The 24630-nt window shown below is 37.0% G+C and overlaps 1 protein-coding gene across 1 annotated transcript; it reads right to left on the reverse strand.

The window, feature by feature from the left end:
• Window positions 1–1166: 1166 nt before the first annotated feature.
• Window positions 1167–23481, reverse strand: MS3_00000767 (uncharacterized protein). Its single transcript, XM_051208412.1, has 8 exons — window positions 22749–23481; window positions 22509–22705; window positions 17837–17932; window positions 16158–16261; window positions 11833–11936; window positions 8609–8765; window positions 6752–6890; window positions 1167–1285 (listed from the first exon to the last, which is right to left on the reverse strand). Exons 1-8 carry the CDS (start codon window positions 22819–22821, stop codon window positions 1178–1180), a joined length of 978 nt encoding a protein of 325 aa, XP_051064341.1. The 5' UTR covers window positions 22822–23481; the 3' UTR covers window positions 1167–1177.
• Between the last annotated feature and the right edge of the window lie 1149 nt (window positions 23482–24630).

Consider the following 24630-nt stretch of genomic DNA (forward strand, 5'->3'; position numbering starts at 1 on the left):
AAGTTAGTAACTAAGTAGTTACAAAACAAAAAAATGGAAACATTTTTATTTGTAAGATTAAATTAAATCAATAGAAATATGAATTTAATACTGAGAAGATTGTAATTTATAGTTGAAAATGCTAGGTTTGAAGCTATCACGAGTTCACTTAATCTGCGAACGAGGAACAAGACTCGATGGCCAAAGACCAGCAAGCTAGCTATTAATGCGTCCCAGCCCAACGAACTATTGGGAGAAAACCAAGCTTGGAATGAGAAGTATATTCTGCGAAACAGCCAGAACGAGCGAGCCCAACAGAAAATGCCTAACGAAACTTGCAAATTTTCAATATTGATAATGTATTGATAGAAAAAAGCATAAATTGAATTGAGTTACATTTGTACCGGTATTTGTGAACTGTTTTTCTTTTCAAGTTTGATAATATCTATTAAGAGCTAAATGAAGTATTCCCTATAAGCTATTGGTCCAGAATGGTTAATAGTGGATTCAGATTGTTGATTGTTTATTCGGTTGTTGAAACTTATAACAAAAGCGAATAGCTTCCACAGAGTAAAATAGTTTGTATAATATGCATATAATTTGGAAAATATCACGTATTTAATTTATATTTGAAAGCTTTATCTTCTTTAAGCCGAATACAGATCAGGGAACATTGGATATCTACTTTGTGCTTGTTGTTGAAATACCCCTCAGAAGAAGAAAGCATTCATTCAATTCAGTCTGATTTTTTAATAATATTCCCTAAAGTACTTTTATTATTTATTTATTTATTTTAACACATAGATATTGGTACAAGGAGGCACGAAATACATATGCGCCACACAAATCTCATTCGATATGTGTGAGGGCTGTGATACTGCGCGGGTGCCCAAACCGAAGCAGGTGGATTTCTAAGGGGGCCACACCTGAGGCCTTCGACCTGAAGGTCTGATCCACAAGGCGGTGGAGCATCGTAAGGAGATGCAGTCCCATGGAAGCCGGTGACCAACAATTGGTTCATACGCCATTTGTTCCCGCAGGATACTGGAGCCCATGTGCACCATTGGTTTGGGATCCGGTCAAAGCGCCAGACATTTGCTTTTCGTCCTAAAGTACTTTATACTGTGTTAAATATCATTTACAGAATAATAACAATAATTAGATATCTTTTTCCATTCACATACTTTCTGTTGTCTAGTTAATCCTTCTGTTGTTGTGTTATTTCGTTGACTAGAAATGAGTTTTCTTGACTGCCCAAAAGAAATTTCACTAAATGATGTGGACATGTAATTTCATATTTTGGGGTCTACAATACAACAGTATAAAGAAAACATTTACCCAATGATAAGTATGTACAATTATTTGTCATTTATTGAAGAAGAAAAAAAGAATTATTGAAGAAAAGGATAAGATATTTGAAAACGTTTACGACATATCATAATATGAGTAATACAAAAAATTTTGATCATGTTCGTTCTGTTCTACTTCACGGCTGCAAAACGTAATCACTAAGAGTAGAAGATATTCCTAAGCAACCAGTATTTGATCACAGATGTCTGAGAAATATTGCTTGCATCTGCTAGGATCATCGGGTAAGTAATAATGATGTTAAATGTAGGTAGGGTACTAGGGAATGTAGGTAAATCAGTTGACTGATGAGGTTGCAAATCTTCATCAAATGAGATGGTTAGGCCATGTGTTGCGTATGCCTGAACACCGATTACCACGACGTGCAATGCTGGAGACGGTTGGGAGAAAGTTAGGGGTGGCCAAACCAGCCAAAACGTGGCATCAGTCACTGAAGTCACTAACTTATAGTCTGAGCCATCTTCGTAGATGCAAACTATTTGGTTGGGGTTCACGTGACTATCGTAATCAATGGTTGGAGACTCTGGGTGATATGGTTCAGAACCGATCATAATGGCGTCGGTGTATACACTCTTCGTTCTCTCTTAAATAACTTTATATCTTTCTTTCTAATTCTTTCTCGCTGTACTATATCTTTATACACAAACATTCTTTTATATATTACTACCATTGAATTAACTACTTCTATGAATTCGATGTTCATGTTGTATTGCTAATGAGGTATGGCGACTTGGACCAATGCACATATGTGCCTGGTCCTACATTGTAGCTGACTGACTGACTGAACATAACGACATGTCTACGCGCTAATATAATAACATAGATAAGTTGATGGATTGGTGGTTACATGCTAACAGACAATCCTATTTACTGTTTCGCAGAAATAGGTTCAAGATGAAACACTATCTTTTAAAGTTATGAGCATCTAGCACAAGCTAACTTGACGTACATTTGGTAGAAAAGAAAAAATTATCTAAAAGAAAGATTTCAATGTGATATGTATATGTGGTGTATGCTTCTTACATCGTCAGACGTAAGTAGTATGTAACACTAATCAGAAATGAGATGCCTGGTAGCAAAATTTTGAGAAGATTGAACTGAAGAAAACAGATAGGGAAACATAAAAGATTTGAGAATTGGAAGAGTCATGAAGGAAGTAAAGGATAAGTGATAGAAGATTTGCAAATGAAGTATTCAATGTACAGTTTTCACATTTTACCAAAGAACTCTGTAATCTTGCGCTAAACAATAAATTAGTCTTCATTACTTGGATGGTGGTTCACTACACATATATAGACTTTTAAATTTAACATGGTGATACAGAAACCTTACACTTTTGTATACATCTGTCCTATGTATCATTTTTCCCATAAACGATTTCGAAGCCAACTTACTTACTTACTTACTTACTTACACCTGTTACTCCTCGTGAAGGAGCATAGGTCGCTCACCAGCATTCTCCATCCAACCCTGTCCTGGGCAATCCTTTCCAGCTCCTTCCAGTTGTAATTCATCCTTTTCATATCTGCTTCTATTATCCGACGTAATGTGTTCTTTGGCCTTCCTCTTTTCCGCTTCCCTTCAGGATTCCAAGTTAGAGCTTGCCTCGTGATGCAGTTTGACGATTTGCGTAATGTATGTCCTATCCATTTCCATCGTCTTTTCCTAATTTCCTCTTCAGCTGGAAGTTGGTTTGTTCTCTCCCACAGAAGGCTATTGCTGATGGTATCCGGCCAATGGATGTTGAGTATCTTGCGTAGACAGCTATTTATAAATACTTGTACTTTCTTGATTGTGGTTGTTGTAGTTCTCCAAGTTTCAGCTCCATACAGTAGAATTGCCTTGACGTTCGTATTGAAGATTCTCACTTTGATATTGGTTGAAAGTTGTTTTGAGTTCCATATGTTCTTCAATTGTAGGAATGCGGCCCTTGCTTTGCCAATCCTCGCCTTTACGTCTGCATCTGAACTTCCATGTCTATCGACGATGCTTCCCAGATATGTGAAGGATTCTACATCTTCCAGAGTTTCGCCATCAAGGGTGATTGGATTGCTGTTCTCCGCTTTGAATTTGAGGACCTTGGTTTTCCTTTGTGTATGCTGAGGCCTACTGATGCAGAGACTGCTGCTACATTGGCTGTCTTTATCTGAATCTGTTCACGTGTACGTGATAGGAGGGCTAGGTCATCTGCGAAGTCCAGATCGTCTAATTGGTTCTGAGCTGTCCATTGTATTCCGTGTTTTCCTTCAGATGTCGAGGTCTTCATAATCCAGTCGACCACCAGAAGAAAGAGGAAGGGAGAGAGTAAACAGCCTTGTCTGACTCCGGTCCTTACTTGGAATGCATCTGTCAGCTGTCCTCCATGCACTACTTTGCACTGTAGTCCGTCGTATGAGTTCCGGATAATATTGACAATCTTCTCAGGAACTCCGTAGTGTCGAAGAAGTTTCCATAATGTCCTCCTATCTACACTGTCGAATGCCTTTTCATAATCAATGAAGTTGATGTATAGTGACGAGTTCCACTCAACTGATTGTTCGACGATAATCCGTAGTGTTGCAATTTGGTCTGTGCACGACCGATCCTTTCGGAATCCAGCTTGTTGATCTCGAAGTTGGGCATCTACTGCATCCTTCATCCGGTTCAGCAACACCCTGTTGAAGACTTTCCCTGGTATTGACAGTAGTGTAATGCCTCTGTAGTTTTCACATTTGCTCAGATCTCCTTTCTTTGGAATCTTGATGAGGTGTCCTTCTTTCCAGTCCATTGGCACTTGTTCCTCCTCTCAAATCTTTTTGAATAGAGGGTAAAGCATGCTTGTGGTTACTTCGACGTCTGATTTCAGTGCTTCAGCTGGTATGTTGTCGGGTCCTGCTGCTTTCCCGTTCTTGATTTGTCTGACGGCCATTCTAATTTCTTCCGTCGTTGGTGGGTTGACATCTATAGGAAGATCTGTGTGTGCTGCTTCGATGTTCGGTGGATTCATTGGAGCCGGCCTATTCAGGAGTTCCTCGAAGTATTCTACCCATCTGTTTCGCTGTTGTTGAATTTCAGTGATTGGCTTGCCTTCTTTGTCTTTGACCGGCCTCTCTGGTTTACTGTATTTCCCTGATAGTTTCTTCGTTGTATCGTAGAGCTGTTTCATATTTCCTTCTCTAGCAGCTTTTTCTGCCGTCGTTGCTAATTCTTCCACGTATTTCTTCCTGTCGGCTCTAATGCTCCTCTTCACTTGCTTGTTTGCTTCTATGTATTCAGCTTGTGCTTGGACTTTCTCTGCTCGTGTTCGGCTGTTGTTAATTGCTGTCTTCTTGTTCTTCCTTTCTTTGATCTTGTCCAGTGTTTCTATAGAGATCCATTCCTTATGATGGTGTTTCTTTAGGCCCAGAACCTCTTGACACGTTGAAGTCAATGTTTCTTTGATGCCTTTCCAGTTTTCCTCCATGGTAGTTTCTTCTTCCTTCAGTAGATCTTGAAAGGCTTGGAATCTGTTGTTGAGAGCTATCTTGAATTCATTGAGTTTGTCAGTATCTCGAAGGAAGGCTGTATTGAACCTTTGTATTGCTGTTTGTCCACTTGTCCAGTTCTTTTTTAGCTTCAGTTTTAAATTGGCTACAACTAGGTGGTGATCTGAAGCTACGTCAGCTCCTCTCCTGGTTCTCACATCTTCCATTGTCCTTCGGAATTTTTTTGATGCAAATATGGTCTATCTGGTTCTCTGTAGTGTGGTCCGGTGAGATCCATGTAGCCTTGTGTATACGTTTGTGTGGAAATATTGTGCCTCGTATGACTAATTTGTTGAATGCACACAAATTTGCAAATCTTTCTCCATTTTCGTTCCTCTCTCCCAGTCCATGTCGTCCCATAATATCTTCATATCCAGTGTTGTCTATTCCGACTTTGGCATTTAGATCTCCCATCAGAATGGTGAGGTCCTTTCTTGAGCATTTCTCTATGATTGACTGCAGCCGCTCGTAGAATTGATCTTTAATGTCGTCGTTGCTATCATTGGTGGGTGCATAACACTGGATAATATTCATTAAGATCCCCTCCTTCTTTGTTTTGAATGATGCTTTGATGATTCTGGATCCGTGGGATTCCCATCCTACAAGTGCATTTCGTGCTACTTTGGACAGCATAGGAGCGACTCCTGAGTGTGTGGAGCATTTTCCTCTTCGTGACCGGAGTATAGCAGCATCTCTCCCGTAGCTAGCCTTTTCTGTCCAGCTTGGGTCCAGTGGGTTTCGCTGATTCCCAGTACTGCCAAGTTGTATCTCCTCATTTCCGTTGCTATTTGGCTGGTCTTCCCGGTTTCCCACATTGTTCTAACGTTCCATGTACCTATAAAAATTTTTGCTCTGGTTGTTAGAAGGGGCATCGGCCTCGTGGCTTCCGAAGGAATTCGGCTTTCACCATGAAGCGTCATAATTCTTCTAAATGAAGACCTTCTAACTCTCAGGGCAGAGTTAAAATGGTTTGAATTATTTTTCTGGTAAGCGTTTTTTTAGCGAGTTAGTTTTCTACGGGATGGGGACGCTAACCCCATGCCCAACCCTCCTCCTTTACCCGGGCTTGGGACCGGCAGTAACTCTAGAAGAGCTACAGGCGGAGTTTTCGAAGCCAACCTGATGACTAAAACACCTATTTCAACTTCACTATTCACTATACGGAAGTCAATTTTCAATGATTTGTTCCAATATTAGTGACGATAAATATATGAGGGTATGGGTCTTAGAGTTTCACTTTTCATTTGATAAATAAAACAAATTGATTTCTATCACTAAAGTAAACATAATCATTAATGAATGGATAGCTTATTCATTACTTCATCGGTATTCAGTTAATTTCACTGGCTGAATTTATGAGTTGATTTATGCTATACCACCATGGAAAACCTGAAAGCACTGGAGGGCTGTGACCAATGGAGTTTAACCATGTGTGTTGTATAGGTAGTTACTCACAGAAGACAATGGTGGCCTGCGGACCTATCAGTCCCCGCCAGGCGCTTAACCAACTAGTTCACTGAGCCGGTATCCAACAGTGTTAACGTTTAAGTTCAACTAGTCCACGAAATTGAGCGACACATCCACCATTGTCATCAGTGAGTTACTACCTCACAACTGACCCGGTTGAACCCCACTGGTGGATGTGTTGCTCAATTTCATGGATTAGTTGAAGTTAGACATTAACACCGTTGGATGCCAGCTCAATGGTCTACTGAGGAGTCCCATATTAGGACGAGACGGCTGTCCAGTGCTTCTAGGTTTTTCATGGTGGTCTAGCTTCAATTGACTCATGATCTCAACTGTTGAAATTACTACAATCTCCACAAAACCCCTTCTGATACTATTCAATTAGTATTTATTACTTAGATCTACTGTGATAATATTTCAAAGTATTCACTCACTTTTATACTTTTTATTATTTGTGAGGAATATTTTGACTTTTTCATTCGTCGATTAGGTAAGCTTTGACCAATTTCACATTGATTTGTATCCAGTAATTCTGAGAGATTTTCATCGTCATCATAACATGAATGAGATGAACTGTGAAGAGAAAAAGAAGTGACAGAAATAGTTCACTCGTAAAATGGATCCAGTTTTGATTCTCTATTAAATGATGTGAAAAAAATACTACAAGAGAACTATTTTTTTAAGAAAGTAAACCAGATAAGAAATTCAACATCTAGTAAAGTATGTTACTATGACGACTGTATAGATATAGCTCTTTTCATAATCTTTATAAAACATTGCGATCGTGGCAAGCAGTTTAAGTCAGATAGTGTACGTGTTTTATTCAGTTTGAGACTCATCAACCGAGTATAATTTCATCATGAAGTTGGCGTTTGCATCAATGCTTGAATAGAACACAACATAATTCATCTGTTCAAACTGAATAGGACAAAAATATAATCTAGACTCCACTTCTAACCACAGCCCAGCTAATTTAGAGGTGCACTGATTTTTGTATAAGTTGTTTGAATCAGACCATTGATTTTTACGACTGTAATTGATCAGTCTTCTTGACATATGTGCATTCTGTACCGATTGACACGATGTTGCCTTAAGTCACAAGCGTCTTTAAGCAGAGATGGATAGTGGCTGTTTGTGGAATCTAGGACGCATGCTTCACTCTATTTGGGACTTGTCAGTTGGATGTACCCACATCCTGATCAATTGCAGTCCTAAACATTAATGAGAAGATTCAAATAACTAATACAACAATGAATCGAACTTCACCTTCATCTACAAGCTAGTGGCTATCAGTACTCAGTAGTTAAGTAGATCACGTTATGGCGTTTGATGCTAACGGTACTGGGTTCAAGTTCCTACATGAACATCAAATCTGAAATGCAGTTACATCCGAGTGATGAGCCCAATATAGGACGAAGCACGGATCCTTGCTTGCACTGCTAGCCACCATCCATCTCTGCTTGTATTCTAATGATGTTTTATCAATAAAAAATGTTTTGAGAAATCAATGAAAAGTTGTAGGTAAACACAGTAATGCACAAGATGAATTTATGAAAAACTGTGGGTTATGGAAACATGCAGGGAGCATTAAGGATCATTCATTAAAACGTTTATCCTATACTCGTATAAAGTATTAAACTTTTTTTAAAAATATTGTTCAGTAAACTCGAGTAATATTTTCTATGCTAATGTTTTCATTATTACCACTAGTACTGTTACGATCTCTACTACTTTGGAATTGGCTTTGATACTTTCACCTCTCTGTAGTAATAAGGTATGTTAGTAGGAAATAATACACACTTAAGCCAGTTTCTTCGTTACATATAACTGACTAATTAACTAATATTTGTAGGTGTTTGCATTCTGCCTTTTTTGGTGTTAAGCATTAAAATTAGTGGTCAGAAAATATGAGCTCTCCCGAATAAGTGCATATTCCGCAAGCGGGATCGTGGATGCACACTATTGAGGAGTCACACAATGGGACGAAACTGCTGTCCAATGCTTCCATGTTTTTCATGGTGGTCTAGCTTCAATTAAGCCATGATCTCAACTATTGAAATTACTACAATCTCCACAAAACACATTCTAATACAAATGCATGTCTGTTGAACAAGTTAGAGGGTATCTAGAACCAGCAGCCTAGTGCAATGATATCTGAAATGGAACAATATTATTATAAACCGATTCAAGCCTATTGTACAAAGACATAAGATGTAATCCTATCAAAACTGGTTAAATCATTTATGTTAGTTAATTACAACAAATTAAATACCCCAATTCTTAGAACATACCTTTCTAATCCAGGTAATGCATTTCCAATAACTGTACAACATTTTGGTTGAAAATTAACTTGAGCAATATGTAATTCGAATTTTAATTCACATGTTGAATAGCTGTTTGGTTGAAAATCAATTAACAATTCAGTGATTTGACCAGCATGTAAAACTCCTATTTAACATAAAACGAATTTAGATTAACTAAGGGATAATTTTAAATGATAAGGGGATGTTAATTAAGTATAAATGTAGAACGACTTTTAGTTGCCATACCATATACTACTAAAACTGAAGAAACTTAATAATATGAGAAGAAAAGATTAAAAATAAGAATTTGCTAGGAAACTAAACATTAGAGACACATATTTCAAAATAATCAGAAAGTGATGATTATTTTCTAAGTAATAAATGCTTCAACCAATTGATCTTATAAATGTTCAGGATCAAATCATCTACTTGACCATCCTCACCTAGGTCCTTAACATATCGTCATCATACACTTAGTACTTACGCTCTTAGGTAACTCTCATTTGTTATTTGTAAAAACATCCAGCTCAGCAGGAAACATAAGTGAACTTATCTAGTAAGAAACAGTTTATGAAGTATATGCGTACAAACTATCTTTCATAGGTTAATCAACAAACATTTTACTTGTTAACACAGTTTACAGAACTTCATTTTCCCACCGCATTGAATCATCAGTATTTAGCATAATTTATAATTTCAACAAAAAAAATACTTCTCATAAAACATTATTCATGATCCATATAAAATAAAGAGACTGTGACTAGTAACGGTATCGAGGACTCGTGTTTTATCTTATTTGGGATTCATCGGATGAATGTATTCATAATTATAGAATGAATATGAGAAATCTTTGTACGCTTACACGTTTACATCCATTAATACTTGTTAAACTGCTATGTGAATCTGGAAGATAACTAGACAGGTTAAGGAAGTACTTTATGTAGAGAACTTTAGAAATGGACATAAGCTAGGAAATTACCATAAAAATTCCCAGTATAAAAACGAAGTATTGTCGGTTCATAAAGTAATTGGTTATTGATCAAAATGCATGGTGAAGAGTTCATTTTATGTTTGAACTACCGAAAATATGTAAAACTCTTGATAAGACTATTTTATCAGAATGGGGGTTCGCGGAGATCGTAGTAATTTTTAATAGTTGAATTCATGACTTGATATAAGCTAAACCACCATGAAAAACCTGGGTTCGAGTCACACGTGTAAGATCGTGGATGTGCACTGTTGAGGATTCCCATACTAGGACGAAACGATCGTCTAGTTCTTCAAGGTTTTCCATGGTGGTATAGTTTAAATCGACTGATGCATTCAACTACTATTATTATTTTAAATTAATTGCTAAAGGGTAGATACATTTACTTATTATTTTTATATCTTGCACACATTCATGTCTATAAATATTCTGGTTGATATAAATCGTGGCGTAATCATACCCATTTCCACTGAACTCGAATAATTTGTCTTTCTGGTGGCTTTCCTCTTTAAGTGAATCAGATGATCTCTATAATTTTTTATTGAATTTTCAGCAGGTACCAACAACATTAATTGATAAAGTTTAAGTCCATATTTTCTAAGTTATATTTTTACTGTGAATAAGCTGAGGTTATCATCAGAGTGGCCTTCCAGTAGTAGTAGTAGTAGTAGTAGTAGTAGTAGTAGTAGTAGTAGTAGTAGTAGTAGTAGTAGTAGTAGTAGTAGTAGTAGTAGTAGTAGTAGTAGTAGTAGTAGTAGTAGTAGTAGTAGTAGTAGTAGTAGTAGTAGTAGTAGTAGCAGTAGTAGTAGTAGTAGTAGTAGTAGTAGTAGCAGTAGCAGCAGCAGCAGTAGAGCAGCAGCAGCAGCAGCAGCAGTAGCAGTAGCAGCAGCAGCAGCAGCAGTAGCAGCAGCAGCAGCAGCAGCAGCAGCAGCAGCAGCAGCAGCAGCAGCAGCAGAGCAGCAGAGAGCAGCAGCAGCAGCAGAGCAGCAGCAGCAGCAGCAGCAGCAGCAGCAGCAGCAGCAGCAGCAGCAGCAGCAGCAGCAGCAGCAGCAGCAGCAGCAGCAGCAGCAGCAGCAGCAGCAGCAGCAGCAGCAGCAGCAGCAGCAGCAGCAGCAGCAGCAGCAGCAGCAGCAGCAGCAGCAGCAGCAGCAGCAGCAGCAGCAGCAGCAGCAGCAGCAGCAGCAGCAGCAGCAGCAGCAGCAGCAGCAGCAGCAGCAGCAGCAGCAGCAGCAGCAGCAGCAGCAGCAGCAGCAGCAGCAGCAGCAGCAGCAGCAGCAGCAGCAGCAGCAGCAGCAGCAGCAGCAGCAGCAGCAGCAGCAGCAGCAGCAGCAGCAGCAGCAGCAGCAGCAGCAGCAGCAGCAGCAGCAGCAGCAGCAGCAGCAGCAGCAGCAGCAGCAGTAGCAGCAGCAGCAGCAGCAGCAGCAGCAGCAGCAGCAGTAGCAGTAGCAGCAGCAGCAGCAGCAGCAGCAGCAGCAGCAGCAGCAGCAGCAGCAGCAGCAGCAGCAGCAGCAGCAGCAGCAGTAGCAGCAGCAGCAGCAGCAGCAGCAGCAGCAGCAGCAGCAGCAGCAGCAGCAGAGCAGCAGCAGCAGCAGCAGCAGCAGCAGCAGCAGCAGCAGCAGCAGTAGTAGCAGCAGCAGCAGTAGCAGCAGCAGCAGCAGTAGTAGTAGTAGTAGTAGTAGTAGTAGTAGTAGTAGTAGTAGTAGTAGTAGTAGTAGTAGTAGTAGTAGTAGTAGTAGTAGTAGTAGTAGTAGTAGTAGTAATAGTATGGTGTTTTCTACCTATTCAAACAGACATATGTGATATGTATAAGGCATTAGAAGTAGAATTCTTACTGAAAAAATGAAAATGAAAAGAAAGAAAAAAACTGAAAGCTATCGAATTAGCTACAGGAATAAAAGGACGATGTAGTTTGTAAGTGACAATTCATGAAAGATGTGCAAATAATATATTTGATTCATTGTTTTCATATTTTACAAACACAGTGCATAAGTTTGCATTATATAGTTGATATCTGATGCCCAAATCTTCTTTCGCTACAGTAGTATTAGCCATCTATGAACCTGTGATACAGTGATTAAGAATGATACGCATAAATAAATATAACATAGTATAAATACTAAGTATGAAATTCAATAGAAACCTGCGATTAGTGCACTGTTTAGATAACGATATGTTGAAAATATGAAACAAACTGTCAACTAATGTGAATGATAACAATGATTACCTTTCACTGGTTGTATTGAGAAACTTGGATGGATATGTATAATTTGAATTCGAAACTCAAAATCGACTGCCGAAGAAGACTTAATTGGGATATGATGGGTTTTTCTTGTTACATAATAGAGAACATATAGAATAATAAAATGAAGTGTTATTTTAGGAAGGAAAAAAATAATATATTAAATTATATAATACAATTGATGAGGTTGCAGATCTTCATCAAATGAGATGGTTAGGCCATGTGTCACGTACGCCTGAATATCGTTTACCACGACGCGCAATGCTGACTAGTGTTGGAGATCGTTGGAAGGAAGTTAGGGTCGGCCAAATCAGAACGTGGCATCAGTCACTTAAATCACTAACTTATATTCTGAGCCATCTTCGTAAATGCAAACTATTTGGTTGGGGTTCACGTGATTATCGTAATCAATGGTTAGAGTCTGGGTGACATGACTCAGAATCGATCATAATGGCGTCGGTCTATACACTCTTTGTCTTCTCTTAAATAGCTTAACACCTTTCTTTCTAATTCTTTCTTGCTGTACCATATCCGTATGCACAAAAATTCTTTTATATATTACTACCATTGAATTAACTACTTCTATGAATTCGATGTTCATGTTGTATTGCTAATGAGGTATGGCGACTTGGACTTGGACTGACTGACTAGGTGACCAGTCGTTTCGGAATATTTGTTGACTGAAATAGTCATTTTCAAATAACAGGAAGATATTTTAAAGTTAGAAGCCATAAGAATCGGGTTCTCCATCACAATTTATTTTGAAATTAGTTATGAGATAATGTATAATATCATGAATATTAAATCACCCTTGTACCCACTTTTTTGAAATTAGTATAACGCCTACTAAATTGCATGTGAGTAGTGTAGTCTGATATTCTCAAGGACCAATATATTGATGCAGTCTTTTATTTAAACTAACTTAGGAATCACAACATTTATAAATGTAATGCAAATATAACGTGAAATTAGCCCACCATTAATTATGCATACGTATATGGAGGTTTTAGGCTGGTATATTTTTAATAGTTGAGTTCATAAGTCAATTAAAGTTAGATCATCATGGAAAACCTGGAAGCACTGGACGGCCGTTTAGTCCTAGTAAGCAACTCTTGAAAAGTGGCCATCCACGAACCCGCACGCGGGATTCGAACCCGGGACCTTCGGTCTCTTGGGAGAATGCTTAATTTGCAGACCACTGAGCCGGCATCCAACGGTGTTAAAGTCTAACTTCAATCAATTCTTATTAAATATTTTCCAAGGAAATGCTTTGATTTTGGATAGTCCAAAGAAAAACTGACTATAGCAGAAAGTAAAACAGTTTTGCATATACGATTTTTATTATATGATTTTTGTTCCCATGATTTAACCTACAATGAAATTAACCAATGTTTTGAGGTTAGGCATATGGTAATAAAGTAATGATGATAAAGTGCTTGATGAGTTAGTGCATCTCCCTCGAGACATGTACAATATCTGCCTACCTCAACACGAAGTTTGGATTACTGTAGAAGATGCCGGATCCGAACGTGAGATTAATTCATGAAGTTTTAGACGAGTGGACTGAATCATGATTCAGATTAATTATTTGGGGTCCACGTGACTATCATGACCAATGGTAAGAGGCTTGGAGTAACGTGGCTTACAAACATATAGTGATCTATATACATTCACTCTTTATCTTCCCTTAGTTTTACAATTCCCAAGTCCATTTCTAAACCTACTATTTTCTGCTACCATTGAAATTATTTCTGCTTTTATTACTCTGGGATTTGTCATTGCTATATCCGAGCGAAGATTAAATCACGAGTAACTTCTGAGTCATATTAATTGACTAATATTATCTATACATTCTTATGGTATAACTATTCAACAATTAGATTATGTATATTTATATTCCTCTTATTATAAGCTTTATTTTGACCTATAATTTATTATTGTACGATTTACGGTTCAGTTTTTTTACTACTGCCTCCCACGTTCACAGCCAAATTTAGCCAAATATTGTACAAATGTTATTTTCTATTTTATGGTACGTTGTGGTCTGTCTGGTTGATAAATAAACCGAGTATGTTAGAAATAAATGATTCATATTGCAGAAGCTAGTGTTTGTGTTCTGGACTCAATTGGACGAGCTATGCAGACATATGACCAAATAAGACGCTAGGCTGTTCATATCAGTCGAACGTCATTGGTTTGACACAGTACGAAGATTGTATAAGTCGTATTTTGATTGATGGATAAATCACGTGATAAAAAGCCGGAAATAAAGTCATAACAGTCATGGTAATTTAATCTAAAAGTGATGTTGTGGTATAACAACTTGGACCGATACTCATGTTTCAGAGTTGGCATCGCATATAAATGATTAACATGAATTTCGCTAACAGTCATCCTTGTCATTTTCAATGATTTGAATTCTTTGAATGTTTAATTTACACACATTTTTTTTGCTGGTGGATCTAATTATAAAATCCTTTAACTAAAATAAAATGACATGCCATCACATTAAAAACTTTATCTTCATGTAACGTTACCATTTCAGTTTTCTTATTTCAAAAAATAATATTTTCCTCGTATCAGAAGGATAATTTGAGAAGTTTGCATAATTAACTAGAATTGAGACATTTGTACGATTTTCAGATAGATGGAAGCATCCACTTTTTAATTAGGAATCAATCTTATAACAAGGTTAATATATTCAGTTATTTTGTCCAAGAAACTAAATGTATTCTGGATGTGTGTTTTTTATTATTTGAATTGATTAGTTTCTTTGATTCAAATTTTAAGTTTGAAGTAAACTACGACTCACGGAAATTGTAAACTTGTTTCATAAGTGAAAGTCAATTTATATCGGTTTGATTGTGCACATAACATAGCCTTGATTCTGCATTTACTTTCACAAAATAATATTATCAGTAAAGATGGACAGTAGAATGCAGGACGTGCATTTCGTTCTATTTGGGACTGGTCAGCTGGATGTCCCTGGATCCCAGAGTTAATGTTCAATCCGGGACTCGAACCCAGTGTTGTTCACCTCAAACGCCATCGCGTTATCCACTTAGTTACTGAATACTAATAACCACCTGCTTGTGCAATGGGATGAAGTTTAAATTCACATGATGTTGTTTTACTTTTACCTACCCATTGTTATTTAGGACTGCAACTGATCAGGCTCTTGTTGGCGCACTCTGGATTCCACTGCTAGCCACTATCTATATTTGCATATAATGCTTGTTACTTAAGACAATTCTAAGCGGTCCGTACAGGATGCACATATGTTAGTAAAAGGCTTATCACTTGCAGACTTTAACAACAATCGGAAGATACAAGCAAATAATACCAAGTGAATTTAATACTTATTATTGGTATCTATTCTTTTTAATACTTTTATCTCCAGTCATTAAATGAGAAGTTGGATGAAAACTTTGAAGGCATAACTTTCACACTACTATTTCATCAAACTAGTGAAGATTTATTCAAGAGATTTTATCATCAAAATTCACGGTAACATGGTAGTTTAACCATTATCTTATAAAAATCTTTAGTGCGTTTGTATGAACTGACTATTTCTTAGGATAAACTATTATTGCTTTTGTTATTCTTCACATGTGTTGATCAAAGTTTCTTGACAATACGGTGTATGCTACTGATGTCGATAGATATATGTAGTACGTGTCATCAATCGAATGTGGAACGCCTAGGGGTAGACGGTTGAGAAAATCGTAGAGAAGAGGATGAGAACAGAGATTGATTGGTATGGAGGCAAAAGGACAGCAAAGCCTGAAACAATTAATGGGTATTTTGCAATCAAGTGTTTACTGTATGATTCCCAGATTTTACCAAGATATTCTGTAATGTTGTATTATAATACATTTGGTTGTCCCAACTTGTGTTCTCGTTCAATACAATATAACTTTATGAATAACCGTTTAGCCAAAAAAGCTAATGTTTGTTGTTTTCTATAAACATGCTTGGAAACTAAGCAGTGATAAAGGAATTTTTGGTTTCCATATTATTAATGAATTTGTATTCTGGAAACGTAAGCAAATTATTTAAATGCTCGAATTTAGTTTGGTTTTAGTCCGAAAAATTTGGAGAATTTAAATAATTTGCCATAAATAATGAGTTTCATTCATGTTAAGATATTGAATAATGTTGATTTGAATCAGAGTACAAAGGTTTGAATCCGTAAACAGACTACTTCATACACAAATAAACTTTTACATTATAAACTGTATAGTTACATTTAATAATTAGTTATTAAGAAAAACAGATGAAACGCATTAATAGCTAGAAAATATGCTCACTTTTTCCCAATATTTGTTGATGGAAATTCAATGAACTCTGGAAACTCAAAGTCGCCTATCACAGGATAAGCATAGATTGGAACGATTAACTGATTCTCATGATCCTTTCAGGTGAATACAAAACAAATTTGAAAAACAAGTTATATTGTGTATTATTAACAGTATAGGGTGTTTTTGAGTTCAAGGGTATCGGATGTGAGGCAGTCGTCCGCCATAAACTATGGAATAAGGTCTCTTAATATCATGATTTGATTAAAGTTAGACATACACATCATTAGTATCTGGCTCAGTTACTTAGCAGTTAGGTGTCTGCACATGAGACCAATGGTTGTGTGTTTGGTCTGCAGTGCTGATTAGTCTTATGATAAGACTAAACATTGTCTAGTGCTTCTCAATATCCAATCGGTGTCCAACTTAGTTGATTTTTATATCAATGCATTGTATTAACTTTGTCTGAGTTTTGTCCTACAGATAGGCGAATTAATTATAAGAAGTTTTATGTTAGTTCTAGTAAACACTGACGACGAACTGTTGTGGTTGGGAAGATTTGTAGCTTAGGCGGACGATGAACTATTAGATATTACAATAAAAACTGACTTAAACTCACAGAGTGTAACTAAGTTGACTACTAGCAATCGTTATAATCTGAGAATTTTAGTGCTGAGAATGCCATAGTGAACTAAAGACATAGCACCAAATCAACCGATTATTACTGTCATCAGGCAATACATCGTTATCTCAACAAAATATTACGTTATTTATTATATTTCAGATAAAATATTGATAATTAGTTTAACTCAAGCGGGTACGTTGTTTCAAGTAGTTAAACGGCTTTTTGTCCTGTTGAAGTGAATTAGTTTTAATACGTTCTACTGTATAAATAAAACATCATACAGTTTGTATAACCCAGGGTACTATAGTCCTAAAATCCATGAATCCATTGACTGATGGACTTGACCTTTTAGGTAGATGAAGACTATCTGATTAGAATCCAAATGATTAACAGAACTGATTGTTGAAAATATTGGATAATGTGCCTCAAAAATGATCTCAGTGGTGTAAGTGAGTCTATTCTTTGGGTTAAAGTACTTGTATTGTTAATTTCATAAGCTCATTCTTACTTACAGAACCATATTTTCTATATCTGATGTTTTTCATCATTATTTGTATTACTGTTATCGCTACGACTACTACTCACACTACTACTGCTGATGCATTTACTATCCTGATTGCTCTGCAATTCTTTCCAATAATCTTGCTTGACTATACTGATGGGCTGTGTCAGCTTAAAGTAATTTACTTATGCGGCAGTTTTTATGTTGATTATGATTAACTGGCCGACTGATTTCTGCTGCAATATTCTGCATTACAACTAATCAAATTATAATGTAGATGCATCAAGTTGTTTTTCATTGTAATCAGTCATAAACTTTGATTGGCACAGATAAACACAAGTGGATTTCATCAAAAGTGGAATAAAAAGCGTGATCATTTTATGAAACGTTTCTATAAATGAATAACGAGGTCCTTCATCGTAAAAAATATATTAGTTGATCAAATTTTGCAGCTGAAAGCATCATTAATAGGAAGTAACGTGTAGTTGAATGTAACAAAGTTAAAATGAAGGTGTTGAATCTATTTTTACATTCATTAAAGAACAATTATAAATATTTGCTTACTTCAGTATGCACACGTATACAGTCTTCATAGTAACTTGGCTTATCAGGGAAAAATATCAGATGGCACGTAATACTATAACCAGGTACCAAACACTTCTAAAAGCAACATGAAGACAAGAGAAACAAAACCGGTCTACTATTGAGGCATCTCTCAAGAAAATGTACCGGTCTTAAATAAAATATCTACATATTCACAAAGTGAACTCTAATAAAGCTAATAGGAATCTTTATTGCTTTTTATTCAACTTGTCAGAATAAGTTAAAGAATCAAACCTCAGTTAAATTCGTTTGAATCACATACAGCTTGTGCAATTCCACTCGAAGTGTCTGTAAGCGCTCAAGGTATACGCTACAAACGTAATTACCTCCACTTTGGACCGGAAAATGATTATGTCATAGGAAACGTACGAGTTCATATCAAGCATGCAATATTAGATATGCAACTTTAGCTATACAGCAGTATATATCAGATAACAATATTTTTTTTAATTAACCATAAGCATTCCATTTCACTATACGATAAATTACCATGTCTCTTTATTGTTGTCATAGCTTTTCCCCGCTTTTTACGTTTCATGTATTTTCATATCTAAACCTGTCATTTTGATTTTACAACTTTCGATCGGTAAACTTAATTGGCTTATTTTCGTTGAAATAAAGCCTTACATTGTACCAAATAATATCTTTTGAAAATATTTGCAATGATACCGTAAAACGCTATCTTAGAGCTAAAACTGTAGATACACTGCGGTGACATAATGGCGAAATTATACCGGACAGGAACAGTACATGCACTTGACATTGATAACTTGATGACATATTTTACACTCTTAATGAAGAAAACACACGTTAAAACAGGTTCTAGAATGTGCGTGGCTAGTGCGTAGTCATTTCGTATGTAACTGTAAAAAAATCATATTTGAAAGAGATTACTTTTTGTTTACATATTAAATTAAGGGCGAAAATTTAAAAAAATAATAGACACTGCAATGCAATACTTGCTAATGTGTTTTGTATGTTATGACCACTTTGCAGAGACTTCAAAATTTTGAAAGGCTGTTGTAGGTCAAGATTTGAGTCTTTATTTGCATTAATAAACGACTAACACGTCCTACCCTGATAAGCTTGTAGGGCCAGTGAAATGTCACTGAGCCCTAGCCAAATCATCCGGCAGTTGGATCACTGAATGTCGAACAGATCATCGCTCCCTGCCAAGGTCATGTACAAGCAACGCGCATTAGTTAATCGTATGCCATGGACTGGCCCATGCAGCAGTGGTCTTACTTTCGCCTGTATCTACCTTAACTAATATATTTCTGTAATAACGTCCTTTGTGTTGTACAGTCTTCAAAGCATCTATAGTACCTTGTTACGTCAATGGGGGTAGTCCACGTAAGGTGCTGACCACGAGGTGTGACTTCGACGTTAGTTGGTTCGTCACACTATTCACGTCTAGCTCGAGTCGGCCTCCAATCATTTCGACATAGATCATCTACGTTGGTGATCTACACTGGTGAGCAAGACTTCGAATAACGCAACCTATCACTATAATCTTTATTATTGTATTCTATACTTATTCTTTTTTATTTTTATCATCGCCTATGTTAATCTGTTACTGTGAACTTTCGTTGCTTCATGTCAATGTTGATTAGTATTTAAACTTAGATACTTAGTTCAATCGACAGAACTAACCAATCAACTACGATTACAATCGGCTATCGTGGTTCTTTAACAAGCATTAGCAGCATGTAAATGCTCCTGTGTAATATGTCTGTTAAAATATCAACCACTCGTGAGTATAGCCACAAGGCAACACGAACGCACATCTGTTTGTAACTTATCCGGTGGTATAAATAAGACAAGATTAACTATCGACTATAAATTCATCTTTCTGCTTAACCACTATCCACTAGAATGTTTTGCTTTTTTACCACTGTCTGCCTAATTTCCAATTGCTGAGTTCCATGGCCAAACAGAGGATACGAATGCTATAAATTTACGGTGAGTTTGAACTATAAATTTCCTGCGATCTTAGATCTCGTTTAGACTGTTCGTCAGGTAATGCTATGTATTCGGCTTAAATTAATTCTGGACTTATACAAATTCAGTCTACAATGCTGTGTTAATCGAAAAATTTAATCAACAGTACCTCGTACATAATCCAGATTCAAACTACTGCCTACTTCATATCTTCATTACTTAGAGGTAAGAGTAACCCAGGCGAGTTTCATAATTTCATTAGATTATTTCGTACTATATTTATGATGCGTGATAACATTTCGTAGTTGCTTTCACGTAAACTAGTCATATATTCTGTCACTGCCGTCAAGTTTTAGTCGAAATCATGTACATTTATGACTCGTTAGTCGACATACTGTGGTAAAACATATTGCATGTACACGAGCACGCTTAGTCCATGTCCCAAGTACACATGTCGTACTTAATATGTCACTTAATGCTAGGTAATAAGCTCTTTGTATCATCCTTTTACGAAATGGCCACGTTACCTGGACCCTCTAAACCTTAGTTACATTGGTGGTTACCATTTTAATCAATGTTTATTGTACCCCTTGTATTTGCTAATAATTCACACGGTAAATCATGGCTCCATTTCCTTATTACACAACAGTCATTTTAATTCTATTTTCGGTTTATTTACATGCGATACGGGTTTGGAAAATATCTAAACGTCCTCGAAAATTCTCCACGAACCCAACCATAGTTTTCGTATATGTTTTTATTCACACATCCAACTGTTACGCTAATAATGCTTAAACGAACGTTCAGTGCAACTGTCAGTATACGTAAGAACGATGTTATTTAGACTTGACATTGTAACACATCTGAACTATTGTAGTTGTTCTACTTCGATGTCGTACTTCATTTTATGAAGTATTGTTTCCTCGTGGCTGTTATTTAACAGATGATTCCGGTAAATCAATCGGCTGTTCAACTACTCGACGATTTACAACCTGTCCAGTTCAATTGGTGGTCTGACGACAATATCATTCGCGCGAATCATCAGTTTATGCAGTCGAGCGAATCTCCTGCAAACTGAAAACGATATTGTCGCCTCTATCCCTACACTGACAGCGTTTTTCACGGGTATCATTGACATGAGTCCAGAGTGACACTCTTGGTTTCTTATGTTCTTTTCGATATTTTTCTGTTCACTAACCGAACAAACACGCAGCATTCACCGTTTACCATCTTTTAGAGACTTCATCGTGCCACCTTTGCTGTGGATTTGTAGCCTTCAACCCTTACTGACTGTAACAGCAGTCATCGACTTTTCAAACTCTGACTACAAGTTGGTCAATAGCTTTGCACAACGAAATCACGACCACTCTTCACGGTTATACTTCTGTACTTACGGTTAGTCTGTTAGATATAGATATAACTAGAATTCGACACTAATTAATAGCTGTCAACGACACTGTCCGACTTACAACTTTAAACTAATGACAGTACAAACATCGACATCGATTGATAATACACTTATCCTACTATCGCTATAGCATCATTACTCTTGCGGCAGACTTAACGTTTGTCATCGGAGGAACTGAATTACTTGTCAAGGCTATATATTTCAGCGCGACTTGATAGAACAATAAAACGTTTTGTTCTTTTCATTATTTCTATGGTTAATCAATTTACGTTTAAGCAACGTTCTACTAACATATTATGACTCGCTGTTTCCCGACCAGTTTCTGCCGCCCCCTTTTCATTTGTTTTACAGATAAGCAATACCTGGAGGATTTATAATATTCGTCTGGCACTCTCCGGCGCGCGACTGCTCCCAACATGTTTGGTACCGATTCAAACGGCCGTTAAATCTGGTGGGGGAGTATTGTAGGGCCAGTGAAATGTCACTGAGCCCTAGCCAAATCATCCGGCAGTTGGATCACTGAATGTCGAACAGATCATCGCTCCCTGCCAAGGTCATGTACAAGCAACGCGCATTAGTTAATCGTATGCCATGGACTGGCCCATGCAGCAGTGGTCTTACTTTCGCCTGTATCTACCTTAACTAATATATTTCTGTAATAACGTCCTTTGTGTTGTACAGTCTTCAAAGCATCTATAGTACCTTGTTACGTCAATGGGGGTAGTCCACGTAAGGTGCTGACCACGAGGTGTGACTTCGACGTTAGTTGGTTCGTCACACTATTCACGTCTAGCTCGAGTCGGCCTCCAATCATTTCGACATAGATCATCTACGTTGGTGATCTACAAGCTATATTGATAACAGCGGTGAATAATTTCAGTGAGCCACGGACTCTCCAGGGAACTATGCACAGAATTCATTAAGATAATATTAACATAATATTCTTGGTAATGAAGACTGAGTGTCAAGACTATGTATAATTGACGAACCAATGAGACTTAGGATAGCAAGTCCTGGATTTCCAAGCGAAATTCACTCAATTTTGTGTCTAAACAGCAAAGGTCGTCCATTGTCCTACTGCAAAACTTCAATAGATAAGAAACAGGTAGGGTGGTCTCTTTCAACAGACTATGCCAGTTAGAAGCCAGAGTTATTTTCAAAAAAGGAGAACAAGCATTAGCCTTTTAAGCTGCAAACAGTCAGAATGGTTTGTAAAATATATTGAACAGATCGAGATAAAGTTCCAAACAGTTAAAAGGAATCCCTAGCATATTAAAGACTTACCGGCTGTTTATACGACAGTCGAAAGTACTTGGTATCTGGAGGCAAAATGTGTAAACGTGTCACGCGGTCAGATATATTTTTTAATTCAAACTGTTTCATTATTCCGGACTTTTGAGACCGAAAACTAATATTATCAAAATATATTTCTGCTGGTTCAACGGCAATGAATTTATTGCACCCCATCTTCCAAAAAATTTCTTCGGAAATGCAAGACAAATCATGTGAACTGAAATTACTAACCTGTGTTCAAAAGGTGATTTGGGGGCGGCTCACATTTGTAATCTTCAACTATTCTTTCACTAATTTCTACCATGTTGAAATTGACGAAAGTAGTAAGTACAAGGTTCACGTCAGAAATTATGACAAGCAAGTAAAATCTAATAGTGGTTCAAAGGTGATCATCTGATCACCAACTTTAGAAATGTTTAGTACTAAGATTCAGAAAATAAGAGAGCGTATGCTGATAATTTCGATAAATGTCCAACTGAAATCATGATTGTGAGTGATCTGCAATGAGATAAAATGTTTGACATCATAACAATAAACTGTTGATAGATTTGCATTTAGTTTGGAATCACATTGCGTGTTTTGTGTTGTGTAGAAAAACGTATTTGTCTTAATCTGAAGAAGAAAGGCATAAGGGAAACAGTAACAAGACAAATCAAAAATATCAGTGTGAACGGATGTCTTATGACGAGAGCTTGAAATAAGTATAACCTGACTATCTAAAGATAAATTAGTTAGAAAAGGATTTTGAATGTGTATATTTTAAAATTGCGATGTAACAGTTGTTATGACTGTAAGGTCAAATTCAATATGTCCAATGTCTAAATTGTGTAAACTGATTGTCTTCATACCGTTAAACAAGTAACTGTGTTATTACCGTGCATGCTACTCAATGAGTCCAAAAACAAAAATATGACACAATGTAGTGACCAAGTGCGCTGGACAATGTCATGGAGGAGAAGAATAATAGAAAAATAGAGAATCAGCATTCAATACATTTATATGAAATACTAGCATCCGATGTATCCAACATCTCAAATCTCTACATGAATTTGCATAACAAGGATTGATTTCTCAGAGATTGCTTCTTGTTTCTAATGTACCGATTTGAATGGTTGATAATATTCAATAATTGTTAGTTTATCGATTGTGTCAGTTTGTGAGGATCGTATTATTTTAACGGTTTAATTCACGAATCGATCTAAGCTAGAGCACCATTGAAAACCTGAAAGCACTGGACGACTGTTACGTCCAAGACTTCTCAGTAGTGCAAATCCTTGGTCTCAGATACAGGACTCGAACTCAGGAACTTCGATCTGGCACACGAACATATAATTCCGGACCAATGAGCCGGCACCCAACGATTTTATTCTGCAATTTCGGCAAATGATCTTGCGCAACCCTTCATCCCATGTCCGAGTGGGAAGCCATGACCAGTAGATTTCAATCAGTGACGTATGTATGACAGCTATTGAGCGCCCAACGAAAGCCTTCTCACTTACTGTATATTCGAGCTCAAGAATCGTGTGGTTGGAAACTGATGTCACTATATATATCGAAAGCAGTTTTAAAAGGATAGAAATAAAAGGCAGAGGTTTTTTACTTATTTGCATTGTTACAGACCACGTGACATATCTGAATTTTGATCTCAACTATTACTCTGGTCATAACATTAAGTCACTTATTAATCCGACGAATGGTTGCCGGACAGCAAATCTAGTAATTAATACAATCGTTCTTGTTCCCTAGCGGTAGAATAGTGTTACAAAGTTTGCTTACTGTGCTAACAGGTCAATCATTATCACTGTTAAGAGATGCAGATGGAAATGATCTGTTACACGGAGACCAGAATTTTATAGTTCAATGGAATCTAGTATTTTCATATATATATATATATATATATATATATCATTGTTAGGCTGTCGAGAAAACGTTTGACAAAACCACATATTCTGATGCCCGAAAATCGCGACAACGCTGGCTATGTGTTCTAAGTATTTTCTTTACTGATAAATAGTCTGTCCTAATATGCTTGTGCTGCATCTGTAAATCATATGCAAAGTCAATAGGTACATAATTACACAAGCAACAAACGATCGCTTGCTCAAATTTGGTA

The sequence above is a fragment of the Schistosoma haematobium genome, chromosome 7, assembly GCF_000699445.3.
Source record: "Schistosoma haematobium chromosome 7, whole genome shotgun sequence".
NCBI lineage: Eukaryota > Metazoa > Platyhelminthes > Trematoda > Strigeidida > Schistosomatidae > Schistosoma > Schistosoma haematobium.

What these genes read in the sequence shown, in the direction of transcription:
- MS3_00000767 (XM_051208412.1), bottom strand. Translation starts at nt 22,821, where the DNA reads ATGGTAGAAATTAGTGAAAGAATAGTTGAAGATTACAAATGTGAGCCG. An exon ending in CTCAATACAACCAGTGAAAG is followed by an intron (nt 8,766 to 11,832) that starts GTAATCATTGTT and finishes TATGTTAAATAG; the next exon opens with GAGTTTTACATGCTGGTCAA. An exon ending in GCATTACCTGGATTAGAAAG is followed by an intron (nt 6,891 to 8,608) that starts GTATGTTCTAAG and finishes TTCTCTTCACAG; the next exon opens with TTCATCTCATTCATGTTATG.